The sequence below is a fragment of the Schistocerca cancellata genome, chromosome 8 (genome assembly GCF_023864275.1).
Source record: "Schistocerca cancellata isolate TAMUIC-IGC-003103 chromosome 8, iqSchCanc2.1, whole genome shotgun sequence".
Lineage (NCBI taxonomy): Eukaryota > Metazoa > Arthropoda > Insecta > Orthoptera > Acrididae > Schistocerca > Schistocerca cancellata.
Window position 1 is genome coordinate 493,062,415 of NC_064633.1, and position 19,925 is coordinate 493,082,339.

Consider the following 19,925-nt stretch of genomic DNA (forward strand, 5'->3'; position numbering starts at 1 on the left):
ATAAGTTGGTGGCAGCAGGTGACCCTGAGGCATGAATGTTTCATGCCTTACCAATCTCACGATCATGTCGTCCTCCAGTGGAATTGCGGTGGTTTTTCTGCCACCTTGCGGAGCTACAGCAACTGTTAAGCTTTACTCCTGTTTTCTGCATTGCGCTCCAGGAAACCTGGTTCCTGGCAATGCAGACCCCTGCTCCTCGGGCTACAGGGGATATTACAAGAACTGTAGCGAATATAATAGTGTGTCAGGTGGAGTTTGCTTTTCTCTCCTTTACTCGGTATGTAGTTAACCTGTGCCCCTTCAAACTCCTCTTGAAGCTGTGGCTGTCAGGATACGGACGACGCAGAAAATAACTGTCTGCAACGTATATCTCCCTCCAGATGGTGCGGTACTCCTGAATGTATTGGCTGAACTGATTGATCAACTCCCTAAAACTTTCCTAATTTTGGGAGATTTTAATGCCCATAACCCTCGTGGGGTAGCACCATGCTTATTGGCTGTGGCAGAGATTTCAAAAATTTACTGTCCCAACTCGACCTGTGCCTCTTAAATACTGGGGCCGCCACACATTTCAGTGTGGCTCATGGTAGTTACTCATCCATTGATTTATCAATTTGTAGCCCAGGACTTCTCTCTTCTATCGACTGGAGAGGTCATTGTTGGCAACTGGAATAAAATAATAATTGGATCCTTTTACTGACCTCCCAGTTCAGATGATACAGTTGCTGAAAGGTTCAAAGAAAACTTGAGTTTGATTTCAAACACATACCCGACTCATACGATAATAGTTGGTGGTGACTTTAATTTACCCTCGATATGTTGGCGAAAATACATGTTTAATTTCGCAGGTACGCATAAAATATCATCCGAAATAGTGCTAAACGCATTTTCTGAAAATTATTTCGAGCAGTTAGTTCGTGAGCCCACGCGAATAGTAAACAGTTGTGAAAACACACTTGACCTCTTAGCAACAAATAATACTGAGTTAATAACCTGCATCAAAACTGTTATAGGGATTAGTGAACACAAGGTTGTCGTAGCGAGATTGAATATTGTAATCCCCAAATCCTCGAAAAATAAACGAAAAATATGCCTATTAAAAAAAGCAGATAAAAATTCACTTGACGCCTTCCTGAGAGACAATCTCCACTCTTTCCTTAATAATATTATAAGTATAGACCAGATGTGGCTTAAATTCAAAGAAATAGTTTCGGCAGGAATTGAGAGGTTTATACCAAATAAACTAACAAACAACAGAGCTGATCCTCCTTGGTACACAAAACGGGCTAGAACACTGTTGCAGAAACAGCGAAACAAACATGCCAAATTTAAACAGATGCAAAATCCCCAATTTTGGCGATCCTTTACAGAAGCTCGAAACATAGTGCGGAATTCAATGTGAGACGCCTATAAACTGTTTCCCCAACGAAACTTTGTCTTGAACCTGGCAGAAAATCCAAAGATATCCTGCTTGTATGTGAAGTATGTTAGTGGCAAGAAACAATCAATGCCTTCACTGCGCGATAACAATGGAGATATTATCGAAGACAGTGCTGCAACGTAGAAGTAAATATCCTCGGAGTAGTGAAGCAACTTAAATCACTTAATAAAAGCAAGTATGCTGGTCCAGACTGTACACCAATTAGGTTCTTTCGGAATATGCTGATGCATTAGCTCCATACTTAACAATCATATACAACAGTTCACTCGATGAAAGATCCGTACCCAAAGACTGGAAAGTTGCACAGGTCACACCAATATTCAGGTAAGATAGTAGGAGTAATCCACTAAATTACAGGCCAATATTGTTGACGTAGATATGCAGCAGGATTTTAGAACATATATTGTGTTCGAACATTGTGAATTACCTCGAAGGAAATGGTCTATTGACACACAGTCAACATGGGTTTAGAAAACATCGTTCCTGTGAAACACAACTAGCTATTTATTCTCATGAAGTGTTGAGTGCTGTTGACAAGGGATTTCAGATCAATTCCGTATTTGTGGATTTCCGGAAGGATTTTGACACTGTACCACACAAACGGCTCGTAGTAAAATTGCGTGCTTACGGAATATCGTCACAGTTATGTGACTGGATTTGCAATTTCCTGTCAGAGAGGTCACAGTTTGTAGTAATTGATGGAAAGTCATCGAGTAAAACAGAAGTGATTTCAGGTGTTCCCCAAGGTAGTGTTATAGGCCCTTTGATGTTCCTCATCTATATAAACGATTTGGGGGACAATCTGAGCAGCCGTCTTTGGTTGTTTGCAGATGACACTGTCGTTTATCGACTAATAAAGTCATCAAAAGATCAAAACAAAATGCAAAACGATTTAGAAAAAATATCTGAATGATGTGAAAAGTGGCAATTGACCTAAATAAATAAAAGTGTGACATCATCCACATGAGTTCTAAAAGGAACTCGTTAAACTTCGGTTACACGATAAATCAGTCTAATCTAAAAGCCGTAAATTCAACTAAGTACCTAGGTATTACAATTATGAACAACTTAAATTGGAAAGAACACATAGAAAATGTTGTGGGGAAGGCTAACCAAAGGCTGCATTTTATTGGCAGGACATTTAGAAAATGTAACAGACCTATTAAGGAGACTGTCTACACTATGCTTGTCCGTCCTCTTTTAGAATACTGCTGCGCGGTGTGGGATCCTTACCGGATAGGACTGACGAAGTCTATCAAAAAAGTTCAAAGAATGGCTGCCCGTTTTGTATTATTACGAAATACGGGAGAGAGTGTTACAGAAATGATACAGGATTTGGGCTGGAAATCATTAAAAGAAAGATGGTTTTTCGTTGCGATGGAATCTTCTCACGAAATTCCAATGACCAACTTTCTCCTCCAAATGCAAAAATATTTTGTTGGCCCAACCTACATAGGGCAGAACGATCACGATGATAAAATAAGGGAAATCAGAGCACGTACGGAAAGATATAGGTGTTCATTCTTTCCGCGCGCTGTACAAGATTGGAATAATAGAGAATTGTGAAGGTGGTTCGATGAACCCTCTGCCAGGCACTTAAATGTGATTTACAGAGTATCCATGCAGATGTAGACATGATAACCTGTGTGGTAGTGACCATTTCCGCATTTTTCTGTTGCTCACCCGGCATCATGCCCATGGATGCCTACCCAGATGGGCTTTAAACAAGGCAGACTGGGTAGGCTTCATCTCTGCTGTCACTGTTGAATGTCCCCCACATGGTGCCATCGATGTTGTGATGGTCACTACAACGATAATTTCTGTGGTGGAAAACACGGTCCCTCGTTCTTTTGGGTGCCCCCGGTGAAAGACAGTCTCTTGGTAGTTGTCGGAACTTATTGAAGCAATTAAAGAGCATCAACGAGCTCTACAGCGACGTAAGCGGCACCGTTCCTTAGAGCACCTAATAGCCTTTAAGTGGTTCTGTGCCCATGTTCGCTTGCTTATAAAACGATGGAAACAGGAGTGCTGGGAGAGGTTCGTGTCGACCATTGGGTGCTATACGTCACCTACCGAAGTCTGGACGAAGATCAGACGTCTTTTTGGGTACCAGACCCCAACAGGTGTCCCTGGATTTAACATCAATGGCTTGCTCTCTACCAATGCAAACGCGATTGCCAAGCACTATGCTTGAGCCTCTGTGTTGGAGAACTACCCCCCAGCCTTTTGCACCCTCAAATGGCAGATGGAAAGGAAAGTCCTCTCGTTCACTGCATGCCCCAGTGAGCCCTATAACGCCCCATTTACAGAGTGGAAGCTCCTCAGCATCCTTGCACATTGCCCCAATACAGCTCCTGGGCCGGATCGGATCCACAGTCAGATGATTGAACATCTCTCATCTGACTACAAGCGGTATCTCCTCATCATCTTCAACCAGATATGATGCGATGGCGTCCTTCCATCACAATGGCGGGAGAGCACCATCATTCCGGTGCTAAAACACGCTACTAATCCGCATGATGTGGATAGCTGTCAGCCCATCAGCCTCACCAACATTCTGTGTAAGCTGCTGGAACATATGGTGTGTAGGCAGTTGGGTTGGGTCCTGGAGTCATGTGGATTACTGGCTCCATGTCAGAGCAGCTTCCATCTGGGTCACTATACCACTGATAATCTTGTGTCCCTCAAGTCTGCCATCCGAACAGCCTTTTCCCGATGCCAACACCTGTTTGCCATTTTTTTTTTTTTACTTACAGCATACGACATGACTTGGCGACATCACATCCTTGCCACGTGTATGAGTGGGGCCTCCGGGGCCCCCTCCCAAATATTACCAAAACTTCCTATTGCTCCGTACTTTTCATGTCCAGGTTGGTGCCTCCCATAGTTCCCCTCGTATTCAGGAGAATGGCGTTCCGGAGGTCTCCATATTGAGTGTATTTCTATTTTTAGTGGCTATTAACAGCCTAGCAGCAGCTGTAGGGCCATCGGTCTCCCCTTCTTTGTATGCAGATGACTTCTGCCTTTCGTACTGCTCCTCCAGTACTGGTGTTGCTGAGCGACACATACAGGGAGCCATTCACAAGGCGCAGTCATGGGCTGTAGCCCACGGCTTCCAATTTTCAGCCTGAAGTTGTGTGTCATTCACTTCTGTTGGCATTGTACCATTCATCCTGAACCTGAACTTTATCTTAATGACAATCCACTCACTGTACTAAAGACGTATCGATTCTTAGGACTGGTTTTCGATGTCCGATTGACTTGGCTACCTCACCTTCGTCAGCTTAAATGGGAGTGCTGGCAGCACCTGAATGTTCTCAAGTGCCTGAGCAACACCAACTGGGGTGCAGATCGCTCTATGCTGCTGCAGCTCTAGAGAGCCCTTTTTCAATCCCGCCTTGACTATGGGAGTCTGGTTTATGGTTCGGTGGCACCCTCAGTGTTGCGTTTACTCGAGCCAGTGCACCACTGTGGCGTTCGCGTAGCGACGGGAAGTTTTAGAACGAGTCTGGTGACCAGTGTCCTGGTGGAGGCCAGAGTCCCTGCATTGTGGATCCGATGTGCACAACTGCTCGCAAGTTATGTTGCACACATTCATAGCTCTCCTGAGCGTCCAAATTACCGTGTCCTTTTCCCACCTGTGGGAGTTTATCTCTCACATCGGCAGCCCAGGTTAGGGCTCACGATTGCGGTTTGCGTATGATCCCTTGTCTCCAAACTGGAGTCTTTCCCTTCACCATCTCTACTTGAGGTCCCTTCAAGTACACCTCCATGGTGTACATCTCGGCCAAAGCTTCATCTGGATTTTTTGCATGGCCTTAAGGACTCCGTTAACCCCACCGCTTTCCGCTGTCACTTCATCACAATTCTTGACATGTTCTGGGGCTCTGATATTGTTTACACCGACGGCTTGATGGCTGATGGTAATGTTGGCTTTGCCTATGCCCGCTGAGGCCATATTGAACAGCATTTCTTGCCTGCTGGCTGCAGAGGTTGTGGCCATATCTTGTGCACTTCAGTACATCCGTTCTGGTGAGTCTTTTCTTCTCTGTTCTGACTCCCTGACCAGCTTAGAAGCTATCAAACAATGCTAACCTCGCCGTCCTTTGGTAGCGAACATCCAGGAGTCCATTTCTGCCCCCGAACAGTCCAGTCATTCAGTGGTGTTTGTGTGGACCTCAGGACACATCGGAATCCCAGGCAACGAACTTGCCGACAGGCTGGTCAAACAGGCTATGCAGAAACCGCTCCTGGCGATGGGCATTTCTGAAACTGATCTGCATTCTGTCTTACACCGCAAGGTTTTTCGACTTTGGGAGACAGAGTGGCATAACAGTATGCACAACTAACTACATGTCATTAAGGAGACTGTGAATGTGTGGAAGTCTTCCCTGTGGGCTTCTCACAGGGAATCATTTGTCCTTTGTCAGCTCCCCATTGGCCATTCGTGGCTCTCACACGGTTACCTCCTCCATCGCGAGGACCCACCTCAGTGTCGCTGTGACTCCCAAATGACAGTCAGCCACTTCTTACGGGACTGCCCACTTTTAGCCACTCTGTGGCGAACTTTTAACTTTCCCAGCACACTACCTTCAGTGTTGGGCGAGAATGCCTCAACAGCAGCTTTATTTTTGCGTTTTATTCATGAGGGTAGATTTTATCATTTGATCTGAGTTTTAGTGCATGTTCTTTGTCCCTCTCTGTCATCCACCCTATGGCTTTTAGGATGGAGCCTTTAATGTGTTGCAAAGTGGCTGGCTTCTCCTTTTTTATTCTCGTGGTCAGCCAGCCATGGTAATCTGTTTTATTGGTTTTTTTGTACTGTTTTGCCCATTGTAGTTTTGTTGTCCTCCTGTCGTTCTGGTTCTTCCTTTCTCCTGTTATTGGGCCGTATGTCTTCTTTGTTTTCTTCTTTCCCTTGTGTAATTGCTCTACTGAGAATGACGGACAGATGACCTTGCAGTTTGGTCCCTTCCCCGCCCCCCCCCCCCTTCCCCTCCCCTCCCCCAACCCCTTTTAAACCAACTTTTCTTTATCCTTCCCCTTAATCTCATCATTAACCCTTTCTCATTGAGTTGCTTCCAGTATTCTCTCATTTTCTCAGCTGATGTGAGAGGCATGATAACAACTGTAAAAATGAAATATCTTGTTTGAGAATTATTGTCGAAACAGTGAAATTGCTAGTGATAAGCCAACATCTGTTTTAAATAAAAAATTCTATTCAATATAGTGATCTTATAACAACACAATACATAAAAATGTCTGTTATTTAGGCGTAATACATAGTGACCTTCAAAGTTAGTCGACATCCTGTTGCAGTACATAGGAAGTCAGTAACTTCTTTTTTTATAGGCTATATTGAGGTTTTCTTAAAATTTGGCATTGCTATTGCTTCCCAGAGAAAGAATGGGTTATGGAACAATAAATACTGTTTATCAAAATAATTAACTCCATTCTATATGTTGTATGCAGCCATTCAGTCATTTCATTGTAATCTTTATTAAAGAAGCTTATTAACTCATCTTTCAGCATTTACCATTCAGACTCACTGAATGTAAATTTCTTCTCTCTAAAAAGTACATTGTTGGTTTGTAGGCCTTCACCATTTTCCCCTCCAATATTTACTAACAGTGTAGCCAACATACAGAATTGCAGTATTGCCAACATATAAATATATTTGACCTACAACAGTTCAAGGAATGTCAGTCAAATTCAGTTATAAAATTATTGTTATTCCATTACTCCATTTATGTTATTCCATTACTGCAAGTGTGTCATTCCATTACCACTAAAAAATATTTGTTATAATGAATATTTTTTTCTCTGCTGTGAGGCTGTTATCTATCTCATAAATCTGTATTTGCATGCCTATTTCAAGCTTTCTGTAAAATTGCATTGACCCTAAAAGACAAATTTCAGGCTTTTTTTCAGTAACAGAATGATAGGAGATAACAATAAAAAATAAATCAACCTGGGGACTTTACTAATTAAATAAAATCAATATAAGCTATTGAAATGGGCTGGCCGTAGATACTTGTAAAGTTTTTCAGATATATTCTGTTAATAAATTACTTTACACTGCATCATTGTAGTACTTTTGAAAACTAATTTCTTAGAGAGTCTATAAGCTGAAATTTTAGATAAGCTAAAAAACCGTTTGTTCAGTTCCAGCACTTCTTAAGATGAAAATGAAACTTCAAATTAAAAAAAATTGCGTTTCATCCAACAGACCTGATAAGCAGATTTGTAATAAGAATATTTTTAATTTTTAAGGTTTGTGTCCATGTTCTCATGGAACAGCCCCTCAAGTAAAAATGTCTATTAGATTTCAGTTCTGACAGCACTTGGTCTCATCAGTCAAGATTAGGTATTTTGTGTATGATAAATTTGTTAACAGTGCATCACTATGTTTCTTTCTGATAGTGTGTTAATTCTTAGCAGTTCCAGTTTACATTAATGTATTCACATGCTATGACAATATCCTGACAAATGGACAGGCAAATGTGTGTATTATATTCAAATGCTGTAGGTTTCTTTTTATGTTATACATTTATCTCATTTTTGGGTGTATAAATGAAAACTGAATTTGATCCAATCTTACTCTGAGCCACTGCTAATTCTAGGCATTTTTCATAACTTTATAAATGACATTTATGTGGGTAAGTCAATTATTATCCGCAAAGCAGTTATAAACTTTTGTTGTAATCAAATAGGAAACTTACAAGGACATCATTTTTCGGCATAGTCTCCTTGCGTTTCAACACACTTGGTCCATCATTGTACAAGCTTCCAGATGCCCTCGTAAGAGAAGGTTCTCAGTTGAGCTACAAGCCAGGAATGCACTGCTTCTTTCACTGCTTCATCCAACGCAAATCGACGGCCCCTTAGTGCCTGTTTCAGTGGAACAAACAAGTGATAGAAGAGGTAAAATTGGGACTATATGGAGGATGATCCAGTACTTCAAATTTGAGTTTCTGGTGCGTTTTACATTATGGGCAGCAGTATGCGGACGAGCATTGTCGTGGAACAACACAACCCCTTTTGACAGCAGTCTTCATTGTTTGCTTTGAATTGCAGGCTTTAGCCTGTCAGTAGCATCTCACTGTAACATACACTGTTTATTGTTGTGCCCCTTTCACCATAATGTTCCAGTACTGGACCTTGTGCGTCCCAAAAAATCGTAAGCATCAGTTTTCCTGCGAACAGTTGGGTCTTGAACTTTTTCTTGCACGGTGGCGAATGTGGGTGTTTCCATTCCATAGTCTGCTGTTTACTCTCCGGCTCGTAATGATGGATCCGTGTTTTGTCACCAGTAATGATCCTGTCTAAGAAGTTGTCCCCTTTGCTACCATAGCGATCCAAATGTTGTTGCAGATGTCCAAGCGCGTTTGTTTATGCAACTGTGTGAGTTGTTTTGGGACCCATCTTGCACAAACTTTATGAAATCCAAGTCCGTTGTGGATGATTTCATAGGCATAACCTCGACTAATTTGCAGACGATGTGCCACTTTGTCAATAGTTAATCGTCTAAGGGAACCATTTCACAATGCTCAATGGTTTCTTCATTTGTGGCGGTAAACGTTCGTCCGACTCCTCCATCATGCGTAACACTTGTGCTACCATTTTTGAATTTTTCAATCCATTTGTAGACACCCTATTGTGGTGAAACACTGTTCCTGTACTGTACCTAAAGTCTTCGATGAATTTCGGTCCCTGATATGCTTTCCGACCACAAAAAATCGATCACTGAACATTGTTCTTCTTTGGTGCAAGTAGACAGCGGAGCTGCCATGGTTAACAGCACGGCAGCAATAGCAAAACTAACCTAGCAGCTTGAAAATTGCAAAGATATAACAACAAATAAAGCCTGTGTCATCAACGTAAAATGACAGTACTACCAAAATAAACAAAAATACAACTAAATTGCGGATAATAATTTACTTATATATCTAAAAACAAGATGATGAGACTTACCAAACAAAAGCGCTGGCAGGTCGATAGACACACAAACAAACACAAACTTACACACAAAATTCAAGCTTTCGCAACAAACGGTTGCTTCGTCAGGAAAGAGGGAAGGAGAGGGAAAGACGAAAGGATGTGGGTTTTAAGGGAGAGGGTAAGGAGTCATTCCAATCCCGGGAGCGGAAAGACTTACCTTAGGGGGAAAAAAGGACAGGTATACACTCGCGCGCACACACACACACACACACACACACACACACACACACACACACACATATCCATCCGCACATACACAGACACAAGAAGACATTTGTAAAGGCAAAGAGTCTTTCCCTCTCCTTCCCTCTTTCCTGATGAAGCAACCGTTTGTTGCGAAAGCTTGAATTTTGTGTGTGTGACTATCGACCTGCCAGCGCTTTTGTTTGGTAAGTCTCATCATCTTTGTTTTTAGATATATTTTTCCCATGTGGAATGTTTCCCTCTATTATATTCGTAATAATTTACTTACTCTCATAGAAGATAGTTGTGAAGATTTTTCACTTCTTATTGAGTTGAAGGCAAAGTCAATGAGAAGTGCTAGAAATCTTCGTGACTGTCATGCAAATGTCATTGATAAAGTTATAAAAAAAAACCAGCATCAACTGTGGCTCAGAGAACCATCTGAAAAAGTGGATGAATGCTTATTTTTCTGCTTATTTGATTAACAGTATAAGATAAGATGTAGAATTTTGTATATCATATAATAATTTAAGTCTGCTGTCTCCATAATATTTTTAGAAACATGTTAGTGTTGTAGTAGGACTATATGGTTCTCATCTTTTCCTGTACAGGCTGTATGTTTTTCAGGTTGTGGTTGTACTTTCACACAGAGTTCACAACAGTATGTTCATTAGTACCTGTTATACAGTGCATAAATAACCAAAGATTTGTTGACTTTTACAGAGAGAAGAATGGAGTCAGATTCTAGTGACTCAAGTGATGACTATGACAGTGATTATTCTGAAAGCTCAGCAGGTGATTCAAGTATGGGCAGTGGACATAGCAGCGAAGATGAACAGAACAGGGGGAGTTCCTCAGGAATGGCTATAAATGCATCTAATCCTGAAGAAGCTGCAGATGAAGAAGAAGAAGAGGAAGATGATCTTGTGAAAGCTATAAAACGTGAAAAGGAAAAAGTTAGAGAACATCCTCCAGACATACAGTGTGAGGATTATGTAGTTGATATTTCATTTCACCCTCAAGAAAACATATTAGCTGCAGGAAGTATAACGGGTGATGTTCTACTGTAAGTATATTTCAGCATTGCTGTTAGATAATGATTGTAATCTGTGCACAGAATTCACACTTTTATGCTGAATAAGACAGTGATATGTACTATTCGTGGACTTGTCATGTAAAAATAAATTTATTTGTGCGCACAACATAACAGTTAATTACAAGTAATCATAATTGCAAGCCTTCTAAAATTGTCTACATCAATACCTTGTTTTTAGCTCAGAGACAGTGAGGAGAATCAAAGAGTTTACACAGCACACATGAATTATTTAGCAGATGATTCACTGTTCACATCATTCCCCCCCGCCGTCCCCCCCATCCGCCACCCTCACCCTATGTGTGAACAGTCTTTGGGGCTGAAACGTATGCTGCACCCAAAATGTGTAGATGGTGGCAGTGGAAGACTAGGTGGGCCCAGTCTCCTCGTAGAGCTAGACATAGATAGCATCTTGTTGTTAGCTCATGTGAAGGGCAGCTTGAGTCAGCTAATGGATATTGTGACAGAGGAGACATTGATATAAACGTCAAAACTTTTGTTGTGACATGCTAATAATACTCTATGGACCATCGTGTGGTGGTCAGAGAGGTTTTCGAATAGCATCATGCTTGATGAAAGCCTGTGTGCATGACTCTAAGGCACTGAAAATGAATAGTCACTGGGTAAAATATTCTTTGAAGTCACACGACAGAGTTTGTAGGTCTGTGAATGAATGAATATGTTGCACATAATCTGAGCCTTCAATTACATTGTTGATAAACAGCTCTCACCAAGTGAGGTGGCACAGTGCTTAGCACGCTGGACTCTCATTCAGGAGGAATAAGGTTGAAACCCGCGTCCGGCCATCCTGATTTAGGTTTTCCGTGGTTTCTCTAAATCACTTCAGGCAAATGCTGGGATGGTTCTTTTGAAAGGCCACAGCTGACTTCCGTACCTACCCTTCCCTAATCTGATGGGACCGATGACCTCACTGTTTGGTCTCCTCCCCCAAATCAACCAACCAACCAACCAAACAGTTCTCCTGGTAGTCAGAGTGTCTGCCTGTACACTAATTCAGCTGTTGTTACATTGGGATCTCCATTGAAGACCTAGTAGAAAATAGGCAGACTTTCAGCCCAGTGTTCTGTGGCATGGCATCTGATGGAGCACTTAAACTGCTGACGAAGCCATTCCACAAAACCATTAGCAGCGAGATGGTAGATGCAGGGTTAAATACGGTTCATGCTGAACTATGCTGAGTGCTTTAAAGAGGTATGACTCGATTTACTTGCCCTGATTGGTAATGACACGGGGAGGAACAGTGAAGCGTAGGATTAACTCATGGAAGAAGGTTGTGGCTACAGTTACTGTTGTTGTGTCTTTCGGAGGCTAGAGTTCAGGCTAACAGGAAAATGGTCAGCTGCTGTGGAACAATATTGGGAACCTTCTGATGCTGGCAAAGGTCCAATGATGCTGATGTGAACATGTCCAAAGCATTGACTTGGAGGGGCAGGGGTACCGAGCGGAGCCACTACGGGCTGAGTTACTTTGTTGAGAACTTGGAGACATGCTAAAGTGGTTTAGCATGTCTCCAAGTTTAGGTGAACCTTCTAAAATTTCATTGAGAGGTGCTGCCAACAATGCTTGTTTGCACACAAAAGTCTGTGAAAGTATTTTAAGCCCAAGAAATGACGTAATTCTCATACTGTAGTGGGCTGGGGAAGCTGAAGGATACCTTCCATTCTGGCTTAAGGTGGCAGTTTTCCTTGTGCATTGATAAGGTACCATAGGAATTTTACTTCCATTGCTTTGAAGACACATTTTTGCTGATTAATCACTAAACCAAGTTCTTGTAGTATAGAGAATAGTTGCTGTAGGTGTGCTAGATGCTCTTCCATTTTCTTCTGAGGAACTGTGTAGAGTAGATGCCCTGCTACTATTTCAAGGGTGACATATCCCTTGTGCTAACATAGAAGTCTTGTTTTGTGACCTTTAGTTTTTCCAGATGCAGATGATAAAGCTGTGAATGGAACTGGCTGTCCTGGGTGTAGTAGTGTTGTGTGTCTTACTGGTACTGGAGTAGGCAATGGACACGTGACTTCAGGATACTGATGAAGCAATTTTTTTGTATGTTGAATCATCTGCAATCACTTTGATGCCAGTATGGTTGGTATGGCATAGGTACCCATAGGCTGTGTTGTAGAATCAAACAGGACTCGATTGTCCCCCCCAGGGGGCTCATCGCTCTTTGGTGAGTACGTGCTTGGTGACCACGGGGCCCCAGCCCTCGCAGCACCGCTTTTCTTTCAGTGCTGCTTGTCTCCTCTTCTTCTGTCATTTTCCCTTCTCTTGGGGAGATGTCTCGTGCCGCCATGGGCTCTTGAAGCTCATTTGTGTTGGTTTACTTGTAGGACTCTTCTCTCTTGTACTGTTCTTTCCCTATACTGTTCTTTCCCTATACTGTTCTTTCCCTACACTGCCCTTTTCCTGTGCCGCCCTTTTCCTTCCTTGCTCTGCTCTTCCCTTGTTCTGCTCTCCTTTTCCTCCACTGTGGCGTTTGAGGCCATCCTTTCTCTCTTCCTTTCCTTCTTATCTCTTCTTCTCCTCCCCTTGTGTGCCTGACGGCCACCCATGCGTTTAACGCGCAGCAGGAGACTGGGTAACGGGTATCTCCCAGCCCCGGGTTGGCATGTAGGGCCCACACGTACCCAGTGGTACAGGCCAGGCCCAGGGAGGGGTGATTGCCTGAGCTGTTAGCTTCCTCCTATGTCCATTGGTCCCTCTGTCTGTCATTCGGGAGGTGTGACCTAAGGTGTGGACAGTCGCCTAAGGCGGGCGGCTCCCCTTTGGAGGGCCCTTGCTGGAAGGAGCGCGCCATCGGAGACGCTGGCAGTCATGGGGCACTTCTTCCCAATGACTTATTTTCCTTCTCTTTCTCTGAGTGTTTCACATAAAAGAAAGTGGAATGAGGTTCCTGCCTCAATGTCTCTTTCTGTTGCACCTCGATATCTAGTGGTCTCACATTTAGACAAAAACAGACTTTTGCTTCTGTAAACCCCTTTGTTATACAGAAAGGCGTGGATGGCATCACCAGCCCTATGAAGCTATACTCTCGTCTCAGCAAGAGGATGCAGCTTTTGTAAATTGATAGTGCTCTCCAGGCCCAGAAACTACTCAAGGCCTAAATCCTCCACGAATATCCTATAAAAGTGGAGGCTCACAGGACACTTAACTCATCCCGCAGTGTTATCTACACCCGGCTGTTGGATGGCTTGACAGAGGACGAAAGAACTAATTATCTATCGGAACAGGGTGTTACTGCTGTTCATCGAGTTATGAAGAAGGAAGATAAAGGGAGGCTATGAAGTCATCTCTGTGCGCCCTTACATTTCCAATCTGTTGAGGTGTTACAAATGCCACCAGTTCAATCATACTAGCACATCATGTAAAATCGCGGCCAAATATGTCACTTGTAACAGGGATGCACACGAGGGCGCCTGTTCACCTCCTTCCCCTCGCTGCATTAATTGTCATGGAGAACATGCTGCTTCTTCTCATTCTTGTCCCGTCTATCAAGATGAGCAAGCTGTTCAGGAGATAATGGTGAAGGAGAAAGTACCTTTTCCTGATGCCCGGGAACTGTTGGCAAGTCGTAAACCGAATGTCCCTTTGTCTGGAAGATACAGCACCGTGTTAGCCTCTCCCCGTCACACAAAAAACATGGCTGTGCAAACTTGTGTGAGAATTATCTTTACCAGGCTTAGGTAGGGGAACAATAATAGCTTCACGCCAAAGCGTGGGAAATACACCATCAGTCCAAATACGGTTGTAGGTATTGAGGAGAAAGCGTCTTCCCACAGGAGGAATATTCTGCAGCATGAGGACGTGGATTGTATTGGGCCCAGGAGCAGAAGACCTGGATGACGGGAGAGCACGTTCGAGATCCTCATAGTAAAAGGAGTATTGTAGCATTCTCGATTCAAAGAGAGAAAAGAAATTGCACGTGCTTCCTCCACCGGTTTCTGAGGAAGGAAGACAGGATGGTAGTGGGTGGAGCTTGAAACCTCCACAAAGTACTGGCCAAAAGCGTTGGAAACATCTACAGGGTTGACTATGACATTTCCCACCACAGTCAGACCAGGGATTGGGGAGTGGGCGGTAGTCCCAGAAAACCGGCGCAGGCCACCCCAAATGAGAGAGGACGGAGTAAAACTGTTGAAAGAGCTGGTGAAGGAAACCCAGCATGCTTTCTTGCTTTCCTTAATAGTGAGACGGCACTGCGCACATAGTTACTTGTAGCAGATGCAGTTCATTAACATAGGATGACTGTGAAAGACGCGAAGCACATGTCGTCGGGCACAAATTGCATTGCCGCACTCCATGGTCCACCAAGGGACCGGGACCTGACTGGGAGTAGTAGTAGTATGAGGGATAGAGGATTCGGCAGCCAAGATAATAACATCAATGAGGTGCTCGACCTGATTATCACAGCTGGGAAACGGCTGTTTGTCAAAGACTGCCAAGGAGGAATATAGCCTCCAGTCAGCAAGAGAGAATTTCCAATGAACGGGCCTCTGTGGTGGGGTATGATTGTACAGGTGAGTCACACAAGAGAAGTGGTCACTCGAGTGAGTATCTGAAAGAGCACACCACTTGAGACGTCGAGCGAGCTGGGCAGAGCAGATCGAGAGAAAAGAGAACCACTTGCATAAATATCAAGAGCTCAGATGGAAACCCAGTTCTAAGCAAAGAGGGGAAAGCAGAAAGGTGGAAGGAGTATATAGAGGCTCTATACAAGGGCGATGTACTTGAGGACAATATTATGGAAATGGAAGAGGAAGTAGATGAAGATGAAATGGGAGATATGATACTGCGTGAAGAGTTTGACAGAGCACTGAAAGACCTAAATCGAAACAAGGCCCCGGGAGTAGACAACATTCCATTAGAACTACTGACAGCCTCGGGAGAGCCAGTCCTGACAAAACTCTACCATCTGGTGAGCAAAATGTATGAGACAGACGAAATACCCTCAGACTTCAAGAAGAATAGAATAATTCCAATCCCAAAGAAAGCAGGTGTTGACAGATGTGAAAATTACCGAACTATCAGTTTAATAAGCCACAGCTGCAAAATACTAACACGAATTCTTTACAGACGAATGGAAAAACTGGTAGAAGCCGACCTCGGGGAAGATCAGTTTGGATTCCGTATACATGTTGGAACACGTGAGGCAATACTGACCCTACGACTTATCTTAGAAAATGAATTAAGGAAAGGCAAACCTATGTTTCTAGCATTTGTAGACTTAGAGAAAGCTTTTGACAATGTTGACTGGAATACTCTCTTTCAAATTCTGAAGGTGTCGGGTAAAATACAGGGAGCGAAAGGCTATTTACAATTTGTACAGAAACCAGATGGCATTTATAAGAGTTGAGGGGCATGAAAGGGAAGCAGTGGTTGGGAAGGGAGTGAGACAGGGTTGTAGCCTATCCCCGATGTTATTCAATCTGTATATTGAGCAAGTAGTAAAGGAAACAAAAGACAAATTCGGAGTAGGAATTAAAATCCATGGAGAAGAAATAAAAACTTTGAGGTTCGCCAGTGACATTGTAATTCTGTCAGAGACAGCAAGGGTCCTGGAAGAGCAGCTGAGCGGAATTGACAGTGTCTTGAAAGGAGGATATATGATGAACATCAACAAAAGCAAAACAAGGATAATAGAATGTAGCCGAATTAAATCGGGTGATGCTGAGGGAATTAGATTAGGAAATGAGACACTTAAAGTAGTAAATATGTTTTGCTATTTGGGGAGCAAAATAACTCATGATGGTCGAAGTAGAAAGGATATAAAGTGTAGACTGGCAATGGCAAGGAAAGCGTTTCTGGAGAAGAGAAATTTGTTAACATCAAGTATAGATTTAAGTGTGGGGAAGTCTTTTCTGAAAGTATTTGTATGGAGTGTAGCCATGTATGGAAGTGAAACATGGACGATAAATAATTTGGACAAGAAGAGAATAGAAGCTTTCGAAATGTGGTGTTACAGAAGAATGCTGAAGATTAGATGGGTAGATCACATAAATAATGAGGAGGTATCGAATAGAATTGGAGAGAAGAGAAATTTGTGGCACAACTTGACTAGAAGAAGGGATCGGTTGGTAGGACATGTTCTGAGGCATCAAGGGATCACCAATTTAGTACTGGAGGGCAGCATGGAGGGTAAAAATCGTAGAGGTAGACCAAGAGATGAATACACTAAACAGATTCAGAAGGATGTAGGTTGCAGTAGGTACTGGGAGATGAAGAAGCTTGCACAGGATAGAGTAGCATGGAGAGCTGCATCAAACCAGTCTGTGGACTGAAGACCAGAACAACAACAACAACAACAACAACAACAACATGTAACCGTGTAACACATAAAGGGGAAATATTATTACTAAAAATCTCGAAAAGCAATTAACCAACTTACTTCAGATTTGTATGTGGTACTCTAATGAACATTTGGATATACATAGGCTTTTTTTTTTTTTCAAATATATATACAATATATATATAAATGTTTAATACAGAAAGTGGAAACATTGTTACCAAAAAACCTCAAGAAGTACTTGACCAGCTTACTTTAAATTTTTGCCCGACATGCTAATGAACATTTGTACTGACAAAGGATACATATTTTTTTAAATATATGGGGTGATTATAATTAAACTTTCAAACAGCTGTAGAAATAACACCACTGGTCAGAATGATGTCAAATTGCGACAAAATATTATCGTAGAAAGGGGAAAACATATGACAGAAGAAAAATAAATAGTTAACAAAATGTGGCAATGGATGGCACTGTAAGGTTCAGAATTACAAATGAATCATACAACAATGCCTAAGGTGTACATTTGACATACTGTACTACTTAGTGTGCATGGGTGTACAGGTGTGATACTGTTAGTTACATGAGCCCATCCACCACAGCAAGGTCACATCACTTTGGATGGGAAAAATACATTTTTAATTGTCCTGAAGCCAAAAACTGCACAAAAAGCATCAGTCACATCGGTTTTTAGTTGTACTAAGGCCAAAAACAACATAAAAAGCATCAATGACATCGGTTCTTAATTATCCTGTGGCCACCAACCGCACTGGCTCAAAACATGTTCAATATGCTATCCACCGTTTTCTGCAACAAGTTGAAATTGAGAAACAGCATGCTCCACAACTGATTGAAGTGTTTCTGGGGTCACGTTCAGAATGTGTTGCGCAATGTGTGCCTTCAATGCAGCTAAGTTTGCTTTCAGAACACTGAACACAACATCTTTCAGATTGCTCCACAGCCAGAAGTCACACGGATTAAGATCAGGTGATTGGGATGGCCAGGCTGTAGGGAAATGGTAGCTGACAATTCTAGCATTTCTGAAATGGTGCTTTAGCAGCTGTTTAACTGGATTTGCAATGTGTGGAGGTGCGCCATCTTGCATAAAAATGGTCCCATCCACACATGCACGCTGTTGGTGAGCTGGAATGACATGGTTGTGCAAAAAAAACACTCATAGCACTTACCAGTGACAGTGCATGTAACAGGACCGAAAGCACCTGTCTCTTTGAAAAAATATTGCCCTATGACAAATGATGCCGTAAACCTGCACCACACAGTGACATTTTCAAGATGAAGTGGTACTGGTTGATATGCGTGTGGATTTTTTGTTGCCCATATTCGACAATTCTGTGTATTGACATATCCTGTCAGGTGGAAGTGGGCTTCATCTGTCCACAAAAACTTCCATGCGAGCAAGAAATTCTAAAGCAAAGGTCTCTCTTGTTGGTCGATCAACAGGAAGCAACCCGTGCACATAGGTAATTTTGAATGAATAGCAAAGAAGTATGTTTTGTAGGATTTTATGCACCGTGCTTACAGTTATGTCTAGTGTTCAGGCAATTCTCTGTGCACTACATGTTTGTACACCACCACTCGTCTCCTGCATTGCTGTGGCTACTGCTTCCACTGATGTTGAATCAATTTGTTTTGTCCCTCTACCAGGTTGCACACCAAAAGAACCCGTTTTTTTGAATTTCCGAATCATTTTCTCCAGACCCACGGGAGTCATCGGACCAACGCCTTTTCTCAAATGCTTCAGTGTTGGGAACTTCCGCAGAGTGACGTGTACACAGTCATCATTCTTGTAACACAGCTTACAAGAGAGTGCGATCCTGCATTGAGACAGTCACGGCGAACGTCGCATACGCGAAAGGAAGAAAAACCGTCTACTCCGCGTGTTTATATCAACTTCAATGGGTCTTGCGCATGACAAGTGTTTTCATTTATGTATTCTGACACAAACAGCGCCAATCTATTGATCAATTTTCATACTATTTTTTTTTTCTTCTGCCGTACATTTTCACCCTTCTTCGATAGCATTCTGTTGCAATTTGGCGTCATTCTGACCAGTGGTGTTATTTCTACAGCGCTTTGAAAGTTTAACTTTAATTGTAATCACCCTATATATATTGTATTAGTATATATGTAATATATTAAGGAGAAATGTTGTTATCAAAAATCTTGAAAAGTTCATCAGTTAGGTGCAATTTTTAGAGCGTACTGTAATAAACATTCATATAGACATAAGCTATATATTTCTTTAGACAACAATGTACAGGTTTTCTGATAAAACCAACTGTGGGAAATAAAATGCTATGCTGTGCTCTGCCGTGAATATGCATGGTTTTGCTTTCTTTCTTTTTTTCTTGCAGTTTTAACGAAGATAGTAGGGCATTTCAACCATTAGAGAACTTGTTTCTCCCATACATATTGTTCCTCGTTATATATATTTTTAAACAAAAATTGTATATACAACAATGTGCTATTATGTTTTCTTCCTTGCAGTCAATTTTCACAGGAAAGAGGAAAGTTGTAGTTGTTGCTTATTGGCTTATTATTAGAATATTATTATGGAATCTGAATTTCCAAAAACAATAACCGAGGCTCAAGGTCAGAGAGAGGGGGGGGGGAGGGGTAGATGGATACAGGTTGGGGGGGGGGGGGGAGGAAATGGACTGAGAGGGGAAGGAAGAGGTGGACAGAGAGGGGAACTAGATGGACAGAGAGTGTGTGGGGAAGGAGATGAATAGAGAATGTGTGGGGAAAGGATGGACAGAGAGTGTATGGGGAAGGAGTTGAACAGAGATGAGAGTCGGGGCCCGCATCTCGTGGTCGTGCGGTAGCGTTCTCGCTTCCCACGCCCGGGTTCCCGGGTTCGATTCCCGGCGGGGTCAGGGATT

At 42.5% G+C, this 19,925-nt stretch overlaps 1 protein-coding gene across 2 annotated transcripts in view; it reads left to right on the forward strand.

The window, feature by feature from the left end:
* LOC126095202 (WD repeat-containing protein 55 homolog) overlaps positions 1 to 19,925 on the forward strand; it is a 59,323-nt gene that overhangs the window by 13,949 nt on the left and 25,449 nt on the right. For both annotated transcript variants that reach the window (XM_049909936.1, XM_049909935.1), the window contains exon 2: positions 10,349 to 10,691. In XM_049909936.1, the coding sequence (XP_049765893.1) occupies positions 10,357 to 10,691 (335 nt within the window). In that variant the 5' untranslated portion in view covers positions 10,349 to 10,356. The remainder of the gene's footprint in view (positions 1 to 10,348; positions 10,692 to 19,925) is intronic.